General features: G+C 39.4%; 1 protein-coding gene across 4 annotated transcripts in view; it reads left to right on the top strand.

Annotated features, from left to right (window-relative positions):
• LOC126469854 (coiled-coil domain-containing protein 77-like) overlaps positions 1-21771 on the top strand; it is a 202235-nt gene that overhangs the window by 59310 nt on the left and 121154 nt on the right. For 3 of the 4 annotated variants that reach the window (XM_050097160.1, XM_050097159.1, XM_050097158.1), the window contains exon 3: positions 20794-20939. The exons of the other annotated variant lie outside the window; for it this stretch is intronic. In XM_050097160.1, coding sequence (XP_049953117.1) covers positions 20794-20939 — 146 coding nt within the window. The remainder of the gene's footprint in view (positions 1-20793; positions 20940-21771) is intronic. 4 annotated transcript variants of the gene reach the window in all.

Genomic DNA, 21771 nt, shown 5'->3' with positions numbered 1-21771 from the left:
AAATGATTCAGAACCTGATAGTGACGAAGACTTATTACGAAGTGCTAGTAGCCAGTCGTCTGTTCATACTCCAAGTGTACCAAACAGAAAGAAGTAGGGTGATACATCTTTTGAAAAGGCAAAGGAGACAATTGCATTCCAGGAATCTGGGGAAAACCAAAAGGCTTGAATACAGCACAGAAACAATATTGTATGCTGCAAGACATACATCATCTATGATATTTACATCATGTGTTAGAGAAAGGGGAGGAAGGCAAACGCTCAAAACTTCACGTGTTTGACGATTATGTAGCTGAAAAATTAAGGTTGCAAGAATTGTTCTAGCCTCTAATGTTCACAATAGAGATATTCATGCTTGGGAGTTTGGAAAAGGCCTGAGAAATAGAACTGACTTGATTCACTTGTTCTGCCCATGAATGGGTTGAAAGGTTTGAATGGAGACATCATCTTACCTCATGGGTGATAGCAAAATGTGTAACCGCTAAAGTCTGGGATACAGATGGTGACGTGATTCAAAGGTGTGACAAGTTTTGCAAAGGTGTAATGTCCTTAATGAACACAATGGAATGTATACAGATTTATGATACTGATCTAGGTGGTGTATGAAATGAACTTCACTCATCACGAACTCTGCATTTCAAGGAAGTCAGTAAAAGGTTCAGTCCCGAATGAGAATGCAGCAACATATTCTTACACAATCCAACCCGTTACATCAGCAAGTGGATACATGTTTCCAAAGATGCAGGTAATTTACCAGGAACATAGTGGTCATTTTGGTGTGCAAGTAGTGAAACACATACTGAAACTGCAAAATCTGATTCAAGTTGCCTTGAAGTCTAGGTGATCACAAAACAAATCCTGATGCAATTCTTTCAAGATGTCTACATCCCATATGCAGTGAAGGAGTCTCTGGTTGATTTGCTTGGGATGTATCGTGACAGGACTCATATTGATGCTATCTGACTTCAAAACATGGTTTGTACAGTCAAGACCATCCCTTACATTCCACCAATTGATGTGCTATTCTTCTGACAGTTCAAGAAGGTGCTGAAGTGGATGAAAGAGCCCAGCATCCTTAACAACTACCAGTTCACACCATCGTCGAGGCATTCATTTTTGTTGCTGATGTGTATTCTACACAATCATTTCTGTTCTCCAATCTTCGTGGGCTTTGTTTAATACTCCTGGACTGTAGCTGGATCAGTGGTGGATACAGATAAACCTCAAGGAGAGGGCATTAAAGATATCTTGAGCTACCTTTACTTTTACTGTAATAAAAAATAATCAAGTCACATGCAACGTATAAGAAAGTTTTATTTTAGCTGATTATACATATATACAAGGCAATGCCATGTTATGATATAAAAAAGTTACAGTTGTGATTCTCTTCCTTAAATGATGAATTCGCTCCACATATTTCTAATATCACTACGCACAACATTGACTGAAGTCCTTGGTAATAGCCAATAATCACAGTTATTCACTTTTTATTACTTCCAAGTTATCGCTGCAATTGTAGCTTTCAAACAAACTACCTGGCAGCGACTCTGCTTCCCTTATATATGTGGCTCTGTTGTTTTGAGAGCATTCGCTACCATAATTTGCGCTTCCAGACTTTTATGGGGTGTGAACAAATACCTACTGTGAAAGCGACAAGCCAATATTTACCTTACAACATATTATATCAGGGCAAATTTCCAATGATGATGTCATCTTGCAATTTATGTGTGTGTGTAACTTTTATTGTCAATTCCATTCCTTTCTAGTGCATTCGAAAGAGGGCCTATATAGTAACAATGCGTTTTTAGGAATCACTAGGAGTCACTATTACCAGACATATACACATCAATAGTTTGCCATACCTAACTCGTATTATTACATATACTTGTGTATTTACAAGTAATACTCTTACATGCAAACCAAAACTTCGTTGCAATTCCGACTGCAACTCGTGCTGCTCCCTACTCAGTGATACAGATAGCTGTACCACCGGTGCAACCACAATGGAGGGGTATCTGTTGAGATGATGGACAAACATGTGGTTCCTGAAGAGGGGCAACAGCCTTTTTATTAGTTGCAAGATGATGGACTGATCTGACCTTGTAAAGTCAACCAAAATGGCCTTGCTGTGCTGGTACTGTGAGTGGCTGAAAGCAAGTGGAAACTACAGCCCTATTTTTTTCCGAGGGCATGTAGCAGTACTGTGTGGTTAAATAATGATGTTGTCCTCTTGGGTAAAATATTCTGGAGGTAAAACAGTCCCCCTTTTGGATCTTGAGATGGGGACTAGTCAGGAGAGTGTTGTCATCGGGTGAAACAAAACTGGTGTTCTACAGGTCAGAGTGTGCAGAGTCCTTAATCGCCCAGGTACGTTAGAAAATTGAAAAAGAAAAATAGACAGGCTGAAGTTAGCTTTAGTGGGAATTAGTGAAGTTCAGTGGTAGGAAGAACAAGACTAATGGTCAAGTGCATACAGGATTATAAATACAAAATCAGATAAGGGTAATGAATAATGAATAAGAAAATAGGAATGCACCTAAGCTATTATGAACAGCATAGTGAATACATTATCACAGTCAAGATAGACACAAAGCCAACAATCACCACAGTAGTACAAGTTTATAAGCCAATCAGCTGTGCAGATGATGAACAGATTGAAGAAATGTATGATGAGATAAAAGAAATCATCCATATTGTTCAGGGAGACAAAAATTTTATTGAGATGAGGACTGTAACCCGATAGTAGGGAAAGGTAGGGAAGGAAAAATTGTAGATGAACATGGACTGGGAGGAAGGAATGAAAGAGCAAGCCACCTGATGGAGTTGTCCACTGACCATAATTTAATTGTCGCTAAGACTTGGTTTAAGAATCATGGAAGAAGGTTTTATGCGTGCAAGAGACCTAGAGACACCAGAAGGTTTCAGATTGATTATATAACAGCAAGGCAGAGATTTTGGAACCAGATTTTAAACTGGTAGTCATTTCCAGGGCAGATGTGGACTCTGGCTACAATTTATTGGTTATGAACTGTAGATTAAAACTGAAGAAACTGAAAAAGGGTAGGAAATTAAGGAGATGGGACTTGTATAGGTTGAAAGAACCAGAGGTTGTTGAGAGTTTCATAGGGAGTATTAGGCAACAATTGACTGAAATGGGACAACAGAATACAGTAGAAGACAAATGGGTACCTTTGACAGATGAAATAGTGAAGGGAGCAGAGGATCAAATAGGTAGAAAGACAAGGCCTCGGATAACAAGGGTGATATTGAATTTAACTGATGAGAGGAGAAAATATAAAAATGTAGCAAATGAAATAGGCGAAGGGAATACAAACATCTAAGAAATGAAATTGACAGGCAGTACAAAACTGCCAAACAGTAATGACTAGAGGTCAAATGTAAGTCTATAGAAGCATGTATAACTAGGTGAAATATAGATGTCACCTATAGGAAAATTAAAAAGGCATTTGAAAAAAGAAAAGCGGGCAGTTATATGAATATCAAGAACTCTGATGGAATACCAGTACTAAGCAAAGAAGGGAAGCAGAAAGGTGTAACGTATATAAAAAGGGCTACACGAGGGAAAGAACTTGCAGGCAATATTATAGAAATGGAGGAGGTACTAGATGAAGATGAGATGGAACATAGGATACTCTGTGAAGAATTTGACAGCTTACTGTAAGATCTAAGCTGAAGCATGGGCCCTGGAGTAGACAAGCCAGCTATGACAAAACTATTCCTTATCATGTGCAAGATTTATCAGACAGTCAAAATACCCTCAGACTTCAAGAAGAATTCCAAAGAAAGCAGGTGCTGACAGGTGTGAATATTACCAAACTATCAGTTTAATAAGTCAAAGTTGCAAAATACTAACACAAATTTTTACAGAAGAATGGAAAAGATGGTAGAGCCAACCTTGGGGAAGATCAGTTTGGATTCCAGAGAGGCAATACTGAACCTATGTCTTGTCTTAGAAGATAGGTTATGGAAAGGAAAACCTACATTTATAGCATTTGTAGACAGAGAGAAAGCTTCTGACATTGTTGACTGGAATACTCTCTTTGAAATTCTGAAGGTAGCAGGGGTAAAATATAGGGAGTAAAAGGGTGTGTACAAGTTGTACAAAACAAGATGGCAGCTGTAAGTCAAGGGGCATGAAAGGGAACCAGTGGTTGAGAAGGGAGTTGTAGCCTATTGTTGATGTAATTCAGTTTGTACATTGGGCAAGCAATATAGCAAACAAAACAACAAATTGGAGTAGGAAATGAAGTTCAGGGGGAGAAATAAAACTTTTGAGGTTTGCTGATGATGTAATTCTGTCAAAGACAGCAAAGGACTTGAAAAAGCATGTCAACAGAAGGGAAAGTGTCTTGAAAGGAGGATGCAAGCTGAATATCAACAGAAGCAAAACAAAGACAATCAAATGTATTCAAATTAAATCAGGTGATGCTGAGGGAATTTAATTAGGAAATGAGACACTAAAACCAGATGATGAGTTTTGTTATTTGGGCAGCAAAATAACTGATAATGCCCAAAGTAGAGAGGATATAAAATGTAGAGTGGTAGTGCGAAAAAAAAAGTTTAACACTGAATATAGATTTAAGTGTTAGGAAGTCTTTTCAGAAAGTATTTATATGGAGTGTAGCCATGTATAGAAGTAAAACATGGATGATAAACAATTCAGACAAGAAGAGAAAAAGGCTAGGTGCGTAGATCATGTAACTAATGTGGAGGTACTGAATAGTATAGGGGAGAAAAGAAATTTGTGGCACAGTCTGACTAGAAGAAGGAGTTGGTTGATAGGACTCATTCTGAGATATCACGTGACCACAAATTTAGTATTGGAGGGAGATGTGGGGGGTAAAAATCTTTGAGGGAGACCAAGAGATAAGTACAGTAAGTAGATTCAGTAGGATGTAAGATGCAGTAGTTATTCGGAGTTGAAAAGGTGTGCGCACTCATATAGTAGCATGGAAAGCTGCATCAAACCAGTCTTGGGACTGAAGGCCACTACAACAACATGACAACATGCATGTGGTGTTTGCACATATCTCCTGAACTCTGCCTACATCAACCACATATGACTTTGGAGGCTGTGGCTGTTCATGTGAAGACATCTCTGGAATTTACCATCTGTAATGTGTATGGCCCTCTCGGCCATGAAGTGTCCCAGAACACGTCTGCATTATTTCCTTAACTCCCCCCACATTTCTAAATACTGAATAACTTCAACCCTTTGTGGGATGGAACTACAGCCACTGGCTGCAGTAAAGCTGTCACAAACTTGCTCGCAGAGCTTGATCTTTGTCTCTTGAATACTGGTTTTCCACACATTTCAGTGTGACATATGAGTCACGTTCGACCCTTGACCTGCCCATGATGACCTGCATGACAGTGATTATTTTCCAATTGTTTTGACCCTGTCTCAGCATCACTCACCTGGAAATCCACCTGGATGGTCTCTTTCCATAGCTGATCAGGATGCATTCACTACTTCCATTGCCCTCCGGACCTTGCCACACGGAAGGACTGGTGTGGTTGTCCAGAGCACAACTACAGCCATTCTGTCAGTAGCTGACTCTGCAATCCCCTCTTCATTGGGATCCCTCCATTGGAAGACAGTACCTTGGTGGATGCCCGATGTCACTGTGGACATTAGATGTTGCAGATGGGCTCTGCAATGCCATAAATGACATCTGTTGATGGATTGGATTAGATTAGATTAATTATTCATTCTATAGACCCATAAAAGAGGTAGTCCTCCTGGGTGTGGAACATGTAAGATAAACAAATTACAAAAATGTAATTAGAAAAACTTGAGTTTCATTAATTTTAGTGATCCTCAGTCAATAAACAGTAAAATTATGTACATGAATTAAAAACTTCTAATATTTACAGGTTTAGTACTTACATCTGCTTTCATTAAATCCATCATTCAGACATTTGCTAGTTTCTTGACTATTACAACCAAGTATTGTCAAAAAATAAAGTAAATTATTCATTTCAGTGATCCTCAGTTAAGAACAGTCAGATTATGTACAAGATTTAAAATTAAACTTCCATTGTTTACAGACTTAAGACTTACATCTGCTTTCCATACATTCATCATTCACACAGTAGGTAGTTACTTGGCTGTTACAACCAAGTATTGTCAAAAATTAAAGTATAATAAATTTTCATTAAAATGGTCTACTGCACTTGTTGAGAAACTCATGGATGGAATAGAAGGAGTTGGCTACCAAAAATTCTTTTAAATTATGTTTAAATTGTGCCCTGTCTGAAACTAAACTCTTAATGGTTGCTGGTAACTTATTGAAAATATGCGTTGCTGAATACTGGACTCCTTTCTGGGCAATAATAAGTAATTTTAAATCCTTATGTATATTGTTCTTATGTATTATTTACAACAAACTTCATTAAGGAATAAATATACTGAGAAGCTGTAGTTAATATGCCCAATTCTTTGAATAGGTTTCGACAAGACGTTCTTGGATTTACACTACTCATTACTCTTATTATACGCTTCTGTACTCTAAAATTTTTTTCTCTGTTTTTGGAGTTACCCCAAAATATGATACCATATGGCGTAATGGAGTGAAAATAAGAAATATGCTAGTTTTTTTATATTTATTTCTCCTATGTCTGACATCATTCGCATTGCAAACACAGACATGTTTAGGTGCTTTAGTAGTTTGTTAGTGTGTTGCTCCCAACTGAATTTATTATCAAGTTGTAATCCCGAGAATTTTACACTCTCAACTTCTCCCTTTTCCATGTCATCATATTTTATACACAAACCAGAAGGAAATCTGTTGGAAGTTCTGAACTGCATATAGTGGGTCTTTTCAAAGTTTAATGACAGTGAATTGGCTATGAACCACTTATTAATGTCAGTAAAAATTTGATTAGCTGCCCTTTCTAAATTTATATTTGATTTCCTATTTATTGCAATGTTTGTATCATCTGCAAATAAGACAAAATTGGCATCTGGTAATGTAACAGATGACAGGTCATTAATATACACAAGAAACAGTGGTGGACCTAGTATGGAACCTTGGGGAACACCACATTTAATTTCCTCCAGTCGGATGATGTCTGATTTCCTACTGCTGAAGTGTTACGTAGTGACACCCTTTGTTTTCTATTAGTAATATATGACTGAAACCACTTTGCAGCACTACCAGTGACACCATAATATTTTAATTTACTTAAAAGAATGCTGTGATTCACACAGTCAAACGCCTTTGGCAGGTCACAGAATATACCAGTTGCCTCTAATTTGTTGTCCAATGAGTTAAGGACATTTTTGCTGTAAGTGTAAATAACTTTCTCAATATCAGAACCCTTAAGGAACCCAAACTGTGACTTTGACAGTATGTTATTTTCACTAAGGTGCTGAAGTAGACGCTTGAACATAACGTTTTCAAACATCTTTGAAAAAGCAGGCAAAAGTGAGATTGGTCGGTAATTTGATGGGATTTCTTTATCCCCTTTCTTGTGGAGAGGTATAACTTCAGCATATTTAAGCCAGTCCGGGAATGTTCCTGTGACAAGTGATTGATTACACAAATAACTTAAGATATGACTAAGCTCACATGAACACTCTTTTATTAACTTTGTTGGTATGTTATCATAAACACTAGAATGCTTTGATTTCAAAGACTTTATGATGGATTCTATTTCTTTGGGTGAAGTAAGTGTCAATTCCATTTTACTGAGATTGCTTGTGTGCACTGGTCTCAGATATTCCATTGCATTATTTACTGAACCTGACAACCCCATGCTATCAGTAACAGAGACAAAATACTTGTTTAAATAGTTTGCAACACAACATGCATTTGTTACCAGGGTTTCATTTATTTTTAGAGCTATTTGTTCTTCATTTCTGCTCCTACCTGTCTCTGACTTAACTATATCCCATATTGTTTTTATTTTATTGCTGGATGTATTTATCTTCTTCTCATAATGCAGGTGTTTAGATTTCTGGATAACCTTCTTCAGTATTTTGCAGTAATTTTTGTAATGAACTATAATGCTAGTATCAGAGGTGTCCCTATGTATCAGATAGAGTTTCCTTTTTGTCTCACATAGTATCTTTATCCCTTGTGTGATCCATGGTTTCTTATTAGACTTCTGCTTAATCTGAGTTACCTTCAGGGGAAAACAATTTTCAAATAAGGTGCTAACTTTATTAATGAATGTTTTGTATTTTCCATTTGTGTCTTGGATGCTGTAAACATCCATCCAATTAATTTCTTTGAGCAATCTCCTTCTCCGTTCTTGGCTGTTTTATTAGTCTTCTGTGTTCAGTTCTGATAGATGTTTTACCCTGACAATTTTCAAAATTTAATGTTAGGTGTTGCATGTCATGGTCAGATAGACCATTTACTACTGGTTTTGTAATGTGGCTTAGTTGCCTAGAATTGTCTATAAATATATTATCAATGGCAGTCTTAGAACATTTGTATACCCTAGTTGGAAAATTTACAGTAGAAATTAAATTGAATGACAATGTAACTGACTTCCGTAACTGTTCACTGACAGTGTTTTTGAGGACATCTATATTAAAATCACCAGCAACCACTAGTTCTTTGTTTTTTAAATTTTAAATGAGATAATAAATCTTCAAGACAATTTATAAACAGGTTGAAATTTCCTGAAGGTGCTCTGTATATGGCTACCATTATAAAGGACCTATTATGAAATTCTATCTCTATTGCACATGCTTCCTAAGTGCCGCTCTAAGCAAAATTTATTAATGTCAATATTCTTAAATTTAAAACTGTTTTTAACAAATGTGACAACTACTCCTTTCTCCATCTTTTCTCTACAGAAGTAGGAAACAACTCTTGGATTTCTGTGCCAGTATGGGCTTAGTAATCACAAACTCCTTTTTTAAACATAAGAACATTCACCGGTATACTTGGGAAGGCAGGGGAACCAGATCTGTCATTGACTATATAATAACAGATCAGGAATTCAGGAAGGCTGTGAGGGACACACGTGTATTCAGGGGATTCTTTGATGACACTGATCATTATTTAATCTGCAGTGAAATTGGGATTGTGAGGCCGAAAGTGCAGGAGGTCAGGTCCATATGTAGGAGGATAAGAGTGGAGAAACTTCAGGATAAGGAAATCTGGCACAAGTACATAACAGCGATCTCAGAAAGGTACCAGTTAGTTGAATGTAGTCAATTACAGTCATTGGAAAAGGAATGGACAAGGTACGGGGACACAGTACTAGAAGTGGCTAAAGAATGTCTTGGAACAGTAGTGTGTAAAAGTAGGATGAAGGAAACAGCTTGGTGGAATGACACAGTCAAGGCAGCCTGTAAAAGGAAAAAGAAGGCGTATCAAAAATGGCTGCATACTAGAACTCAGGTAGACAGAGAAAGTTATGTTGAAGAAAGAAACAAAGCCAAACAGATAATTGCAGCATCCAAGAATAAATCTTGGGAAGACTTTGGAAACAGGCTGGAGACTATGGGTCAAGCTGCTGGAAAACCATTCTGGAGTGTAATTAGCAGTCTTCGAAAGGGAGGTAAGAAGGAAATGACAAGTATTTTGGACAGGTCAAGAAAACTGCTGGTGAATCCTGTTGATGCCTTGGGCAGATGGAGGGAATATTTTGAAGAGTTGCTCAATATAGGTGAAAATATGATCAGCAATGTTTCAGATTTCGAGGTAGAATGGGATAGGAATGATGATGGAAATAGGATCACATTTGAGGAAGTGGAGAAAATGGTCAATAGATTGCAGTGCAATAAAGCAGCTGGGGTGGATGAAATTAAGTTGGAACTCATCAAATACAGTGGAATGTCAGGTCTTAAATGGCTACACAGGATAATTGAAATGGCGTGGGAGTTGGGACAGGTTCTATCAGACTGGACAAAAGCAGTAATCACACCAATCTTTAAACATGGAAACAGAAAAGATTGTAACAACTACAGAGGTATCTCTTTAATCAGCATTGTGGGTAAAATCTTCTCAGGTATTGTTGAAAGGAAAGTGCGAGTATTAGTTGAGGACCAATTGGATGAAAATCAGTGTGGGTTTAGGCCTCTTAGAGGTTGTCAGGACCAGATCTTTAGCTTACGGCAAATAATGGAGAAGTGTTACGAGTGGAACAGGGAATTGTATCTATGCTTTATAGATCTAGAAAAGGCATATGACCGGGTTCCTAGGAGGAAGTTATTGTCTGTTCTACGAGATTATGGAATAGGAGGCAAACTTTTGCAAGCAATTAAAGGTCTTTACATGGATAGTCAGGCAGCAGTTAGAGTTGACGGTAAATTGAGTTCATGGTTCAGAGTAGTTTCAGGGGTAAGACAAGGCTGCAACCTGTCTCCACTGTTGTTCGTATTATTTATGGATCATATGTTGAAAACAATAGACTGGCTGGGTGAGATCAAGATATGTGAACACAAAATAAGCAGTCTTGCATATGCCGATGACTTAGTTGTGATGGCAGATTCGATTGAAAGTTTGCAAAGTAATATTTCAGAGCTAGATCAGAAATGTAAGGACTATGGTATGAAGATTAACATCTCCAAAATGAAAGTAATGTCAGTGGGAAAGAGATATAAACAGACTGAGTGCCAAATAGGAGGAACAAAGTTAGAACAGGTGGACGGTTTCAAGTACTTAGGATGCATATTCTCTCAGGATGACAACATAGTGAAAGAACTGGAAGCGAGGTGTAGCAAAGCTAATGCAGTGAGCGCTCAGCTACGATCTACTCTCTTCTGCAAGAAGGAAGTCAGTACCAAGACTAAGTTATCTGTGCACCGTTCAATCTTTCGACCAACTTTGTTGTATGGGAGCGAAAGCTGGGTGGATTCAGGTTACCTTATCAACAAGGTTGAGGTTACGGATATGGAAGTAGCTAGGGTAATTGCAGGTACTAGTAGATGGGAACAATGGCAGGAGGGTGTCCACAATGAGGAAATCAAAGAAAAACTGTGAATGAACTCTATAGATGTAGCAGTCAGGGCGAACAGGCTTAGATGGTGGGGTCATGTTACACGCATGGGAGAAGCAAGGTTACCCAAGAGACTCATGGGTTCAGCAGTAGAGGGTAGGAGGAATTGGGGCAGACCAAGGAGAAGGTACCTGGATTTGGTCAAGAATGATTTTGAAGTAATAGGTTTAACACCCCCCATGAACCATGGACCTTGCCGTTGGTGGGGAGGCTTGCGTGCCTCAACGATACAGATAGCCGTACCGTAGGTGCAACCACAACGGAGGGGTATCTGTTGAGAGGCCAGACAAACGTGTGGTTCCTGAAGAGGGGCAGCAGTCTTTTCGGTAGTTGCAGGGGCAACAGTCTGGACGATTGACTGATCTGGCCTTGTAACATTAACCAAAACGGCCTTGCTGTTGTGGTACTGTGAACGGCTGAAAGCAAGGGGAAACTACAGCCGTAATTTTTCCCGAGGGCATGCAGCTTTACTGTATGGTTAAATGATGATGGCGTCCTCTTGGGTAAAATTTCCGGAGGTAAAATAGTCCCCCATTCGGATCTCCGGGCGGGGACTACTCAAGAGGACGTCGTTATCAGGAGAAAGAAAACTGGCATTCTGCGGATCGGAGTGTGGAATGTCAGATCCCTTAATCGGGCAGGTAGGTTAGAAAATTTAAAAAGGGAAATGGATAGGTTAAAGTTAGATATAGTGGGAATTAGTGAAGTTCGGTGGCAGGAGGAACAAGACTTTTGGTCAGGTGAATACAGGGTTATAAATACAAAATCAAATAGGGGTAATGCAGGAGTAGGTTTAATAATGAATAAAAAAATAGGAGTGCGGGTAAGCTACTACAAACAGCATAGTGAACGTATTATAGTGGCCAAGATAGACACGAAGCCCATGCCTACTACAGTAGTACAAGTATGCCAACTAGCTCTGCAGATGATGAAGAAATTGAAGAAATGTATGATGAGATAAAAGAAATTATTCAGATAGTGAAGGGAGATGAAAATTTAATAGTCATGGGTGACTGGAATTCGACAATAGGAAAAGGGAGAGAAGGAAACATAGTAGGTGAATATTGATTGGGGCTAAGAAATGAAAGAGGAAGCCGTCTGTTAGAATTTTGCACAGAGCATAACTTAATCATAGCTAACACCTGGTTCAAGAATCGTAAAAGAAGGTTGTATACATGGAACAATCCTGGAGATACTAAAAGGTATCAGATAGATTATATAATGGTAAGACAGAGATTTAAGAACCAGGTTTTAAATTGTAGGACATTTCCAGGGGCAGATGTCGACTCTGACCACAATCTGTTGGTTATGAACTGTAGATTAAAATAGAAGAAATTGCAAAAAGGTGGGAATTTAAGGAGATGAGACCTGGATAAACTGACTAAACCAGAGGTTGTACAGAGTTTCAGAGACAGCATACGGGAACAATTGACAGGAATGGGGGAAAGAAATACAGTAGAAGAAGAATGGGTAGCTCTGAGGGATGAAGTAGTGAAGGCAGCAGAGGATCAAGTAGGTAAAAAGACGAGGGCTAGTAGAAATCCTTGGGTAACAGAAGAAATATTGAATTTAATTGATGAAAGGAGAAAATATAAAAATGCAGTAAATGGAGCAGGCAAAAAGGAATACAAACGTCTCAAAAATAAGATCGACAGGAAGTGCAAAATGGCTAAACAGGCATGTCTAGAGGAGAAACGTAAGGATGTAGAGGCTTATCTCACTAGGGGTAAGATAAATACAGCCTACAGTAAAATTAAAGAGACCTTTGGAGAAAACAGAGCCACTTGTATGAATATCAAGAGCTCAGATGGAAACCCAGTTCTAAGCAAAGAGGGGATAGCAGAAAAATGGAAGGAGTATATAGAGGGTCTATACAAGGGCGATGTAGTTGAGGACAATATTATGGAAATGGGAGAGGATGTAGATGAAGATGAAATCGGAGATACGATACTGCGTGAAGAGTTTGACAGAGCACTGAAAGACCTGAGTCGAAACAAGGCCCCGGGAGTAGACAACATTCCATTAGAACTACTAACGGCCTTGGGAGAGCCAGTCCTGACAAAACTCTACCATCTGGTGAGCAAGATGTACAAGACAGGCGAAATACTCTCAGACTTCAAGAAGAATATAATAATTCCAATCCCAAAGAAAGCAGGTATTGACAGATGTGAAAATTACCGAACTATCAGTTTAATAAGTCACAGCTGCAAAATACTAACACGAATTATTTACAGACGATTGGAAAAACTGGTAGAAGCCGACCTCGGGGAAGGTCGGTTTGGATTCCGTAGAAATGTTGGAACACGTGACGCAATACTGACCTTACGACTTATCTTAGAAGAAAGATTAAGGAAAGGCAAACCTACGTTTCTAGCATTTGTAGACTTAGAGAAAGCTTTTGACAGTGTTGACTGGAATACTCTCTTTCAAATTCTATAGGTGGCAGGGGTAAAATACAGGGAGCGAAACGCTATTTACAATTTGTACAGAAACCAGATGGCAGTTATAAGAGTCGAGGGGCATGAAAGGGAAGCAGTGGTTGGGAAGGGAGTGAGACAGGGTTGTAGCCTCTCCCCGATGTTATTCAATCTGTATATTGAGCAAGCAGTAAAGGAAACAAAAGAAAAATTTGGAGTAGGTATTAAAATCCATGGAGAAGAAATAAAAACTTTGAGGTTCGCCGATGACATTGTAATTCTGTCAGAGACAGCAAAGGACTTGGAAGAGCTGTTGAATGGAATGGACAGTGTCTTGAAAGGAGGATATAAGATGAACATCAACAAAAGCAAAACGAGGATAATGGAATGTAGTCGAATTAAGTCAGGTGATGCTGAGGGAATTAGATTAGGAAATGAGACACTTAATGTAGTAAAGGAGTTTTGCTATTTGGGGAGCAAAATAACTGATGATGCTCAAAGTAGAGAGGATATAAAATGTAGATTGGCAATGGCAAGGAAAGCGTTTCTGAAGAAGAGAAATTTGTTAACATCGAGTATAGATTTAAGTGTCAGGAAGTCGTTTCTGAAAGTATTTGTATGGAGTGTAGCCATGTATGGAAGTGAAACGTGGACAATAAATAGTTTGGACAAGAAGAGAATAGAAGCTTTCGAAATGTGGTGCTACAGAAGAATGTTGAAGATTAGGTGGGTAGATCACGTGACTAATGAGGAGGTATTGAATAGGATTGGGGAGAAGAGAAGTTTGTGGCACAACTTGACTAGAACAAGGGATTGGTTGGTAGGACATGTCCTGAGGCATCAAGGGATCACAAATTTAGCATTGGAGGGCAGCGTGGAGGGTAAAAATCATAGAGGGAGACCAAGACATGAATACACTAAGCAGATTGAGAAGGATGTAGGTTGCAGTAGGTACTGGGTGATGAAGGAGCTTGCACAGGATAGATTAGCATGGAGAGCTGCATGAAACCAGTCTCAGGACTGAGGACTACAATAACAACAACAACAGGTTTAACATCAGAAGAGGCACCAATGTTAGCACTGAATAGGGGATCATGGAGGAATTTTATAAGGGGGCTATGCTCCAGTCTGAACGCTGAAAGGTATAATCAGTCTTAAATGATGATGATGATGAGTAGGAAGCTAACTTAAATTCTGCAAGGTTCAACATATCTATACCAGTGGCCACATGATGTTCAGAAAGGCAGATTATAACAACTGGGTTCGATGACTCTAATTCATCAATACACATAAGTAGTTCATTAATTTTACTTCTAAGCCCTCGAATATTTTGATGCACTAAAGATAGTTGGCATTTCACATTTACCGAGATGAAATCAGGTGGAAATAAAATTTCTGCTGATTGCTGTAAATTTTTAACCAACAGCTGTGTTCGCTGATCCAATGTGCCAGGATTATGCTGTTTGATTTCTTTATCAAACTGAAGGTTTGTTTCAATCTTTACTTCTCTCAGAACTTGACTTCGTTCTGTCCTACCTATCCTAAAAAAGGTGCTGCTTCAAAACCTATGACCACTGGTATATTACCACTCACGGAAGTGCCTCCCCCCCCCCCCCCCCTCTTACATTTCCTGCTATTAGCCTAGCCAGTTTACCCTTCCCTTTCCTGTTGAGGTGTAGGCCATGTCTAGTATAATCCCACCTACTGAGAGAATCAAGCGGAACCAAACAAATATGTGACCCCTCACCCGACCCAAGCAGCCGTTCCAACTCCAAATTAACTCTCCCGACAGAAGAGTTTAAATGAGGTCGGTCATGGCGTCTCAGAACAGACACAAACTCAACACTCGTATGTCTCGTTGCTGATGCAATCTTTGCCAGGTCACACTCTATATTGTACCCAAGATCTCTGTCAATACTACTACCCGGCCCACCCTGAATAACCACGGTGTCTTCCTTGGTAAAATCTTTACAGAGTGAACCTAAATCCTCTGTCACCTGACCCAAACCAGCACTTGGTTTAAAAAAAAATTGTGGCCTGGTATTCTGATCCTAACTGGTCCTGCAAAAGTTGGCCTACTCCTCTGGCATGTGAACTACCTAACAACAAAATTTTCTTTCTCTTTGCTGACTTACCTACATTCTTATTCAATTTTCTACTGAAAGTTTGTTGGGCCCTCTCTCTGAGGCACATCATCTTCTAAATGAAGCAACAGGTCACACTTATTCTTCACATTCACCACAAAGCTGTCTGACAAAGTTCTAGGTCTGTTACTCCTGTTACCTGTTGCCACTTCCCACCTCTCTTTACCATTCTCCCTCCTCAACCTGTTCAGATCTTCCCTAGCCTGCTCTAACTGTGCCTGAAGGGCAGCAATGTTCCCCTCCTATTCCACTATTTTCCTATCTCTACAGCATATCCTACAGAACCACTGATGAGTCGGATCCACTTCCCTATTTCCCAGGCCGCTACAGTCACCCCAATGGAAAAAATTGCTGCACCCATCACACCAAACCCGGAGCTAACAATTCTATGGCACGTCAGGCACTTTTCACTCATGGTAAAAATCTTACTTTAGCGAGAATAAGTCATTAAATTACAGAAAAACAAGAAAACACATTTACGAAAGGTTAGGTCTAGTCTCAATCGTATGTAAACAAACTTACTTTAGTGACAATAAGTTAGATTACCGAAAAGCAGAAGGAAAACACGCTTGCCTTTAAACAGATCTGTGCCCATATCCACCACCTCATGAAATGACAGAAACAAGAATACTGGGAGCAGTATGTTGCTACCAGTGGACCATATACCCCCCCTTTCACAGGTTAGGGTGAAGATTCAATGCCTCTATGGATACCAGTACCCTGTATAATACTCTGTCCAGTGAGTGGGAGTTCATCAGTGCCATAGCCTTTAGCCCTGATATGGCTTCAGAGCCCAACCGCATCCACAGCTAAATGATCATCCACCTACTAGTAGATTGCCGACATCACATTGTTGCCATTTTCAACTGTATCTGGAGTGATGAAGTTCACCGTCTCAGTGGCGTGAAAACATGATCGTCCCAGTACTGAAACAGGGTGAACAACCCCTGGAAATGTGGACAATAATCACTCAATTAGCCTCACTAATTTCTGTGTGTAGAGAGCCAACGGCTGTATTGGCGCCTTTAGTCTCGGGGCCTTTTGGCTCCGTCCCAGGGTGGTTTACGCCAAGGCTGTTCTACTACTGAAATTTTGATCTGCCTAGAAGAGTCTGCGATTCAGTCAGCTTTTTCCTGGCATCAGCATCTTATTGCTCTCTTCTTTGACTTCCATAGGGCATACAACACCACATGGCATTACTGTATCCTTGTTACCCTCCACGAGCAGTCTCAAGGGCCAACTTGTGAAAGCAGTCTCAAGGGCCAACTTGTGATTTTTGTTTGGAACTTCTTGTCTCACAGTACTTTCTGGGTTCAGGTTGATGCTTTGCACAGTCCTTCCCATGTAGAAGAAAATGGGGTCCCACAGGGTTCTGTATTGACCGTGCCCCTTTTTCTAGTGGCTATCAATGACCTGACTGCAGCTTGGGGTCTACAGTCTCACCGTCCCTGTATGCTGACATCTTTTGTGTCTACTACTGCTCCTCAACTGTGGGTGTTGCTGAACACCGACTGCAGAGTGCCATACAAAAGGTGCAGTCTCAGCCACGGCTTCCAGTTTTCTGCTACCAAGACATACGTCATGCACTTCGTCGCTGATGTACTGTTCATCCCCAACAAGAACTCTACTTTGATGAGCGAATGTTCTGTGTGGTAGAATCTTATCATTTTTTTAGTATTGGTTTTTGATACCTGGTTGATGTGGCTTCCCCATCTTTGCTAACTTAACTGAATGTGGTGGCCACAGTGTAATACTCTTCCTTGTCTCAGTAACACCACCTGGGGTGCAGATTGCTCTACACTCTTGTGGCTCTACAAAGCTCTGATCCTGTCACTTCTTAATCTTGGGAGCCTGGCATACGGCTTAGTATTGCCTTCAGCACTGCAGATGCTGGACCTGATATACCATTGTGAGGTCCAACTTGCGACTGGCGCCTTTCGGACCAGTCCTGTGAACAGCCTACTCACAGAGTCTCTCTCGTAAAGATCAGATGCTAACAACTGCTGCTCAACAATGGAATACATATTCGCTGCTCACCTGAACATCTGAACTACTGAGTACATTTTCCTTGTAGAGAAATCTACCTCCCACAACAGAGGCCAAAATCTGCAGTCACTATTGCAGTGCACATACAGTCTCTGCTTTGAAATCCAGCTTTGCTGACTGTCATCTCTTGTCAGGGAGAAATCGCGTGCACTCCCATGGTGGTATCCCGTCCGCTGATATGCCTTGACCCATGCTTTGAACCAAAGGACTTAATAGACCCTCTGGTTATTTGCCATCTGTTTTTGCACATCCTTGACACATTTCCAGGTGGTATACACTGTTGGCATATGGTCAATGTGTGAACCAGTTTTGCCTACACATGAGCAAGGTGCAGTGAACTATGCTCCCTGCTGAGTGGATGCAGTGTATTCACTGAAGAATTGGTGGCCATTGCTCAAGCCCTCAGCCACCTTTGTTGTTGCACTAGTGAGTGGGTTTTAAGCTGCAGTGACTCCTTGAGTAGTCTTCAGGCTGTCGACCAGTGCTACCCTTGGCACCAACTGGTTGTGTCTATCCAGGATATCCTGTATGAGATCCACCATGTTGGATGGTCATTCATCTTTGTATAGGCCGCTGATCATGTTGTGATCCCAGGGAATTAACATGTGGACAGGTTGGCTACCAGGATGCCGGCTTTGGAGAGGGAGGGCTACTGAAACCGGATCTTCAGTCGACTTTACGCCAACAGTTGTTGGAGGTTTGGAATATGGATTGGTATGTCCTGGTTGCTCTGAATAAGCTGTGAACCATAAAGCAGACCACAACCATGTGGCAGTCTTTACTTCATGCTGAGCACAGGGAATCTACTATCCTCTTTTAACTTCGCATTGGCCACACTTGGCTGATCCATGGCCACACCCTCCAATGTGAGGATCCACCCCAATGTCAGTGTGGTGGCCCACACACTACTGGACTACCCTTATTTGGACACCTTACTGTGAAATCTTAAACTTGCCATGCTACCTCTGGCACTAGCAGATGATGCAGCTGATTTAGTTTTACATTTTACCTATGAAAGTGGGTTTTACTCTTCTCTGTGACATAGTGCACACTAGCTTCATTGTCCACTTGAGTGATTGGAGGAGTGCCCTGTCACTTGCTCCCATTTGAAGAACTCATCGCTGCCCTTACTCAGTGGTCCGGCCTGGCTCCTGCCCTTCTCACATTTTACTTCTTCTTATTCTTTTACATCTGTTGTTGGTTGACAGACTCATCATCATTGTTCACTTTCTTGAGATTTTATATTGTCCATGTAGCTAGTTTTCTTGTGATAATGGAGGGTGTGGAAGCACCAGTAGGATGCAGAGGATGTGTCCCTTGCCACACAACATGTGCACAACAGCTGCTTTGTTGGCATGCCATCTCTCCCACCTTCACCCTTTTACCCCTCTCTCACTCCTACTTGCTTCTATATCTTAGATGTTTTATTCTCAGATGCAGTGGAGTCCATTGGGAATTGTCTTTTGTGTTCTTCCTCTGTGGGGGCTATTCCTGGCTGGACATACAAAGGATTAAGGGTCTGATGACCTCATAGTTTGGTCCCTGTAACCCCATCAGTCCATTCATCCATCAGACAAAATAGGAATCATAATACACCAGTTGCTAATCTGCAAGTCTAAATAGTAGTTGGCTATCACATGTGGACTGCTCCATTCGCTTTTGCATATGTAATAAATATACAAAGTGTATTTAAAATATACCTCGCAAAAAATACAGAGGAGCCAGTGGAAAGGATGAACAAGCATAGAGAATCACAATACACAACATTTGCTCAATTTTTTGCTTCTGAAGCAAATGTGCTCCTCCTGCATGTGGATGCCAAAGCACCTGAAGAACCGTAATGTGAAATAAAAGATTTTCAAAGTCAAACCAGTGCCTGGTCACTGGTCACTGAAATAACTCTTATGCTGCTTGACAGTTTTTAAGGTCTACTTTTTATTCTGTGTGCAATATACTGTTAAACTATATTTAAAGGTTGTAGTCCAATCACTAAAAGCACTGTAATTTCCAATAACAGTATGATCAGTCATTAGAGTACATAGATAGTGTCCACTCACAAATTAAAACTTCCCTCTTTTGAAGTTAAAGAATGTTTACATTTAAGGCATTCCATTAGAAGAGTTTAGAAAATATTAGTTGGTTCTACATCCACAAGGTGTCATAATTATGTGGAAAGAAATGATTTTCAGGCTATTTTATTTTATTTGTTTTGATATGTGGTTACATACCGACTGTTTACAGGTGAGTATAAACAATAGTGAAAAATACTCGAGTTTCATAACAGAAGTGACAGTTAAAAAATGTAGTAAATATTTTCATTCTATTAGTAAGTTTCATATTCCATGGACCGTTTACACGATAAATCGTAATGATGTGGAATGAGTCTTTTACATTCACATTGCAATTAATTTGTAAATCTGACAACATGCCAAACAATTTTATATATGAGTTAGGATGTCCTATCCATCACATTTTACACGTTATAATCATAGAAATTCTTCTATGGAATTGGGCTTGTCAAGGAGAAACAATAACAGCTGAGGATGTTACCTCTAAAACTGTTAGCACCTGTATAAAAATGCATAAATGTTTCTCTTGTGTGTCCTAACTGCTACCTTCTATGGTCCCTGCCATTATACTAATCTATTAACTTATTTTGTTGCATAAAGTGTTCATGTTGTTGAATTAGATTAACCCATTTTCAAGTCAAAGTAATTAATCAAAGTAATTAATAAAAATAATTGATTTCTTACTAAATGTTCAGTTAGTTGATTAGTTTCATCCTTGTTTTATATTGAAAAGTAACTTCCCGGAATGATTTAATGCTTTTATTAATGTTCCAACTATATTTTTTCAGATCATTATTTCATGGGCATTTAATATTGAGTGCCCCTTAAAGTAAATCATCTCCTTGCTCCTTCCTCCTCTTCCTTCAGGTTTTTACTCTGTTCTGTCCCCTCTCAGCTCTCCCACTTTCTTCCATTTTGACCATGCACCTCCACTCCCAAACTACCTCATCCCTTTCTTCATTCCACACATCTCAAGATGCATGGAATGAAGTAGGTTTTAGCACTGATACTAACCAAGTTTAAATTTTATAAGTAACTAAGCATGTGGTTGGAAGTAAAACTAAGAAAAAAAATTTAACATTTTAAGTTTTTGATTAATTTGCTGCAGAGCTGTTGGTTTATTCTCTCAAATAGGGAAGAGAAGCTGAAGAAATTCGAAAGAGGATGATTGATGATCTTACCAATGAATTACGTCCCACACAAGAAAATTTATCTTATTATAAAACAAAGATCAGTGAGTCTGTCAAAAAATTTGAAAGGATACACAATAAAATAGAGAGGTATGTTTAATGATATGATAGGCATATGCTGTTATAGTGAAATTGGTAAATAAAATAAACTAATTAGTGTCAGCAGTTTGGTTTTGGTTCGTGCAAGTGATGTGCAGTCTGACATATGAGAATAAATACAATTAGCAACCATAATAGACTTCTTTCACTTTTTAATTTTTTTCACCATAAGTCTGATCTGTGTGTAATATTGTTCATTTAGACTTTAACCAGTTGGTCATGAAAGTGTCAGTGAGTAAGATATATGATATCTATTACTGCCATAGTTGGCATTGAGTGAAGAAAGTGAATATTTCAATATAAAACTCTATAATGTGCTATATTTTGCAAGAAAATATGAAAAGTTATTGGAATATGTGATTAATAAGCTACATCTAATGTCTGATTATGCCAAATGCAAGCACACTAGGGCCTCAGCCAGTGTTGGCTGAGTGGTTAATGTGAAAAAAAGCCAGTTTGTATTGTGATTTGGAGTTGGCATTAAAATGGCAGTTTCCTTATAACTGGTTGGGTCAGTCAGTTCAAAGCTCAGAGGAAAGCCAGGACATGCTAAATCCAATAAAATGATGCTTAGTAAAGTATTTTGACATCCGAACCAACTTTTGCATTGTAGGCTGCCCCCAACTGTAATAAGTGTATCCAGCTAAGTGGGTCTGTCATTAAGTTTCTTTATTATTGCTTATATTTACATGTGAGAAATCTATAGATTTAAAAAAAAATCATCTAATGCTCCCAGTGGCTTGGGTGAAGCACCAGCAATATAAATATGCAACGAAAAAGATGTTTATGGTAGCTGGATGTCCAGAGAAACTAAAAATTAGAT

This window comes from Schistocerca serialis, chromosome 3 (assembly GCF_023864345.2).
Source record: "Schistocerca serialis cubense isolate TAMUIC-IGC-003099 chromosome 3, iqSchSeri2.2, whole genome shotgun sequence".
Taxonomy (NCBI): Eukaryota; Metazoa; Arthropoda; class Insecta; order Orthoptera; family Acrididae; genus Schistocerca; species Schistocerca serialis.
The sequence above is the reverse complement of the archived record's forward strand: the minus strand, read 5'-3'. Positions and strand labels throughout refer to the sequence as shown.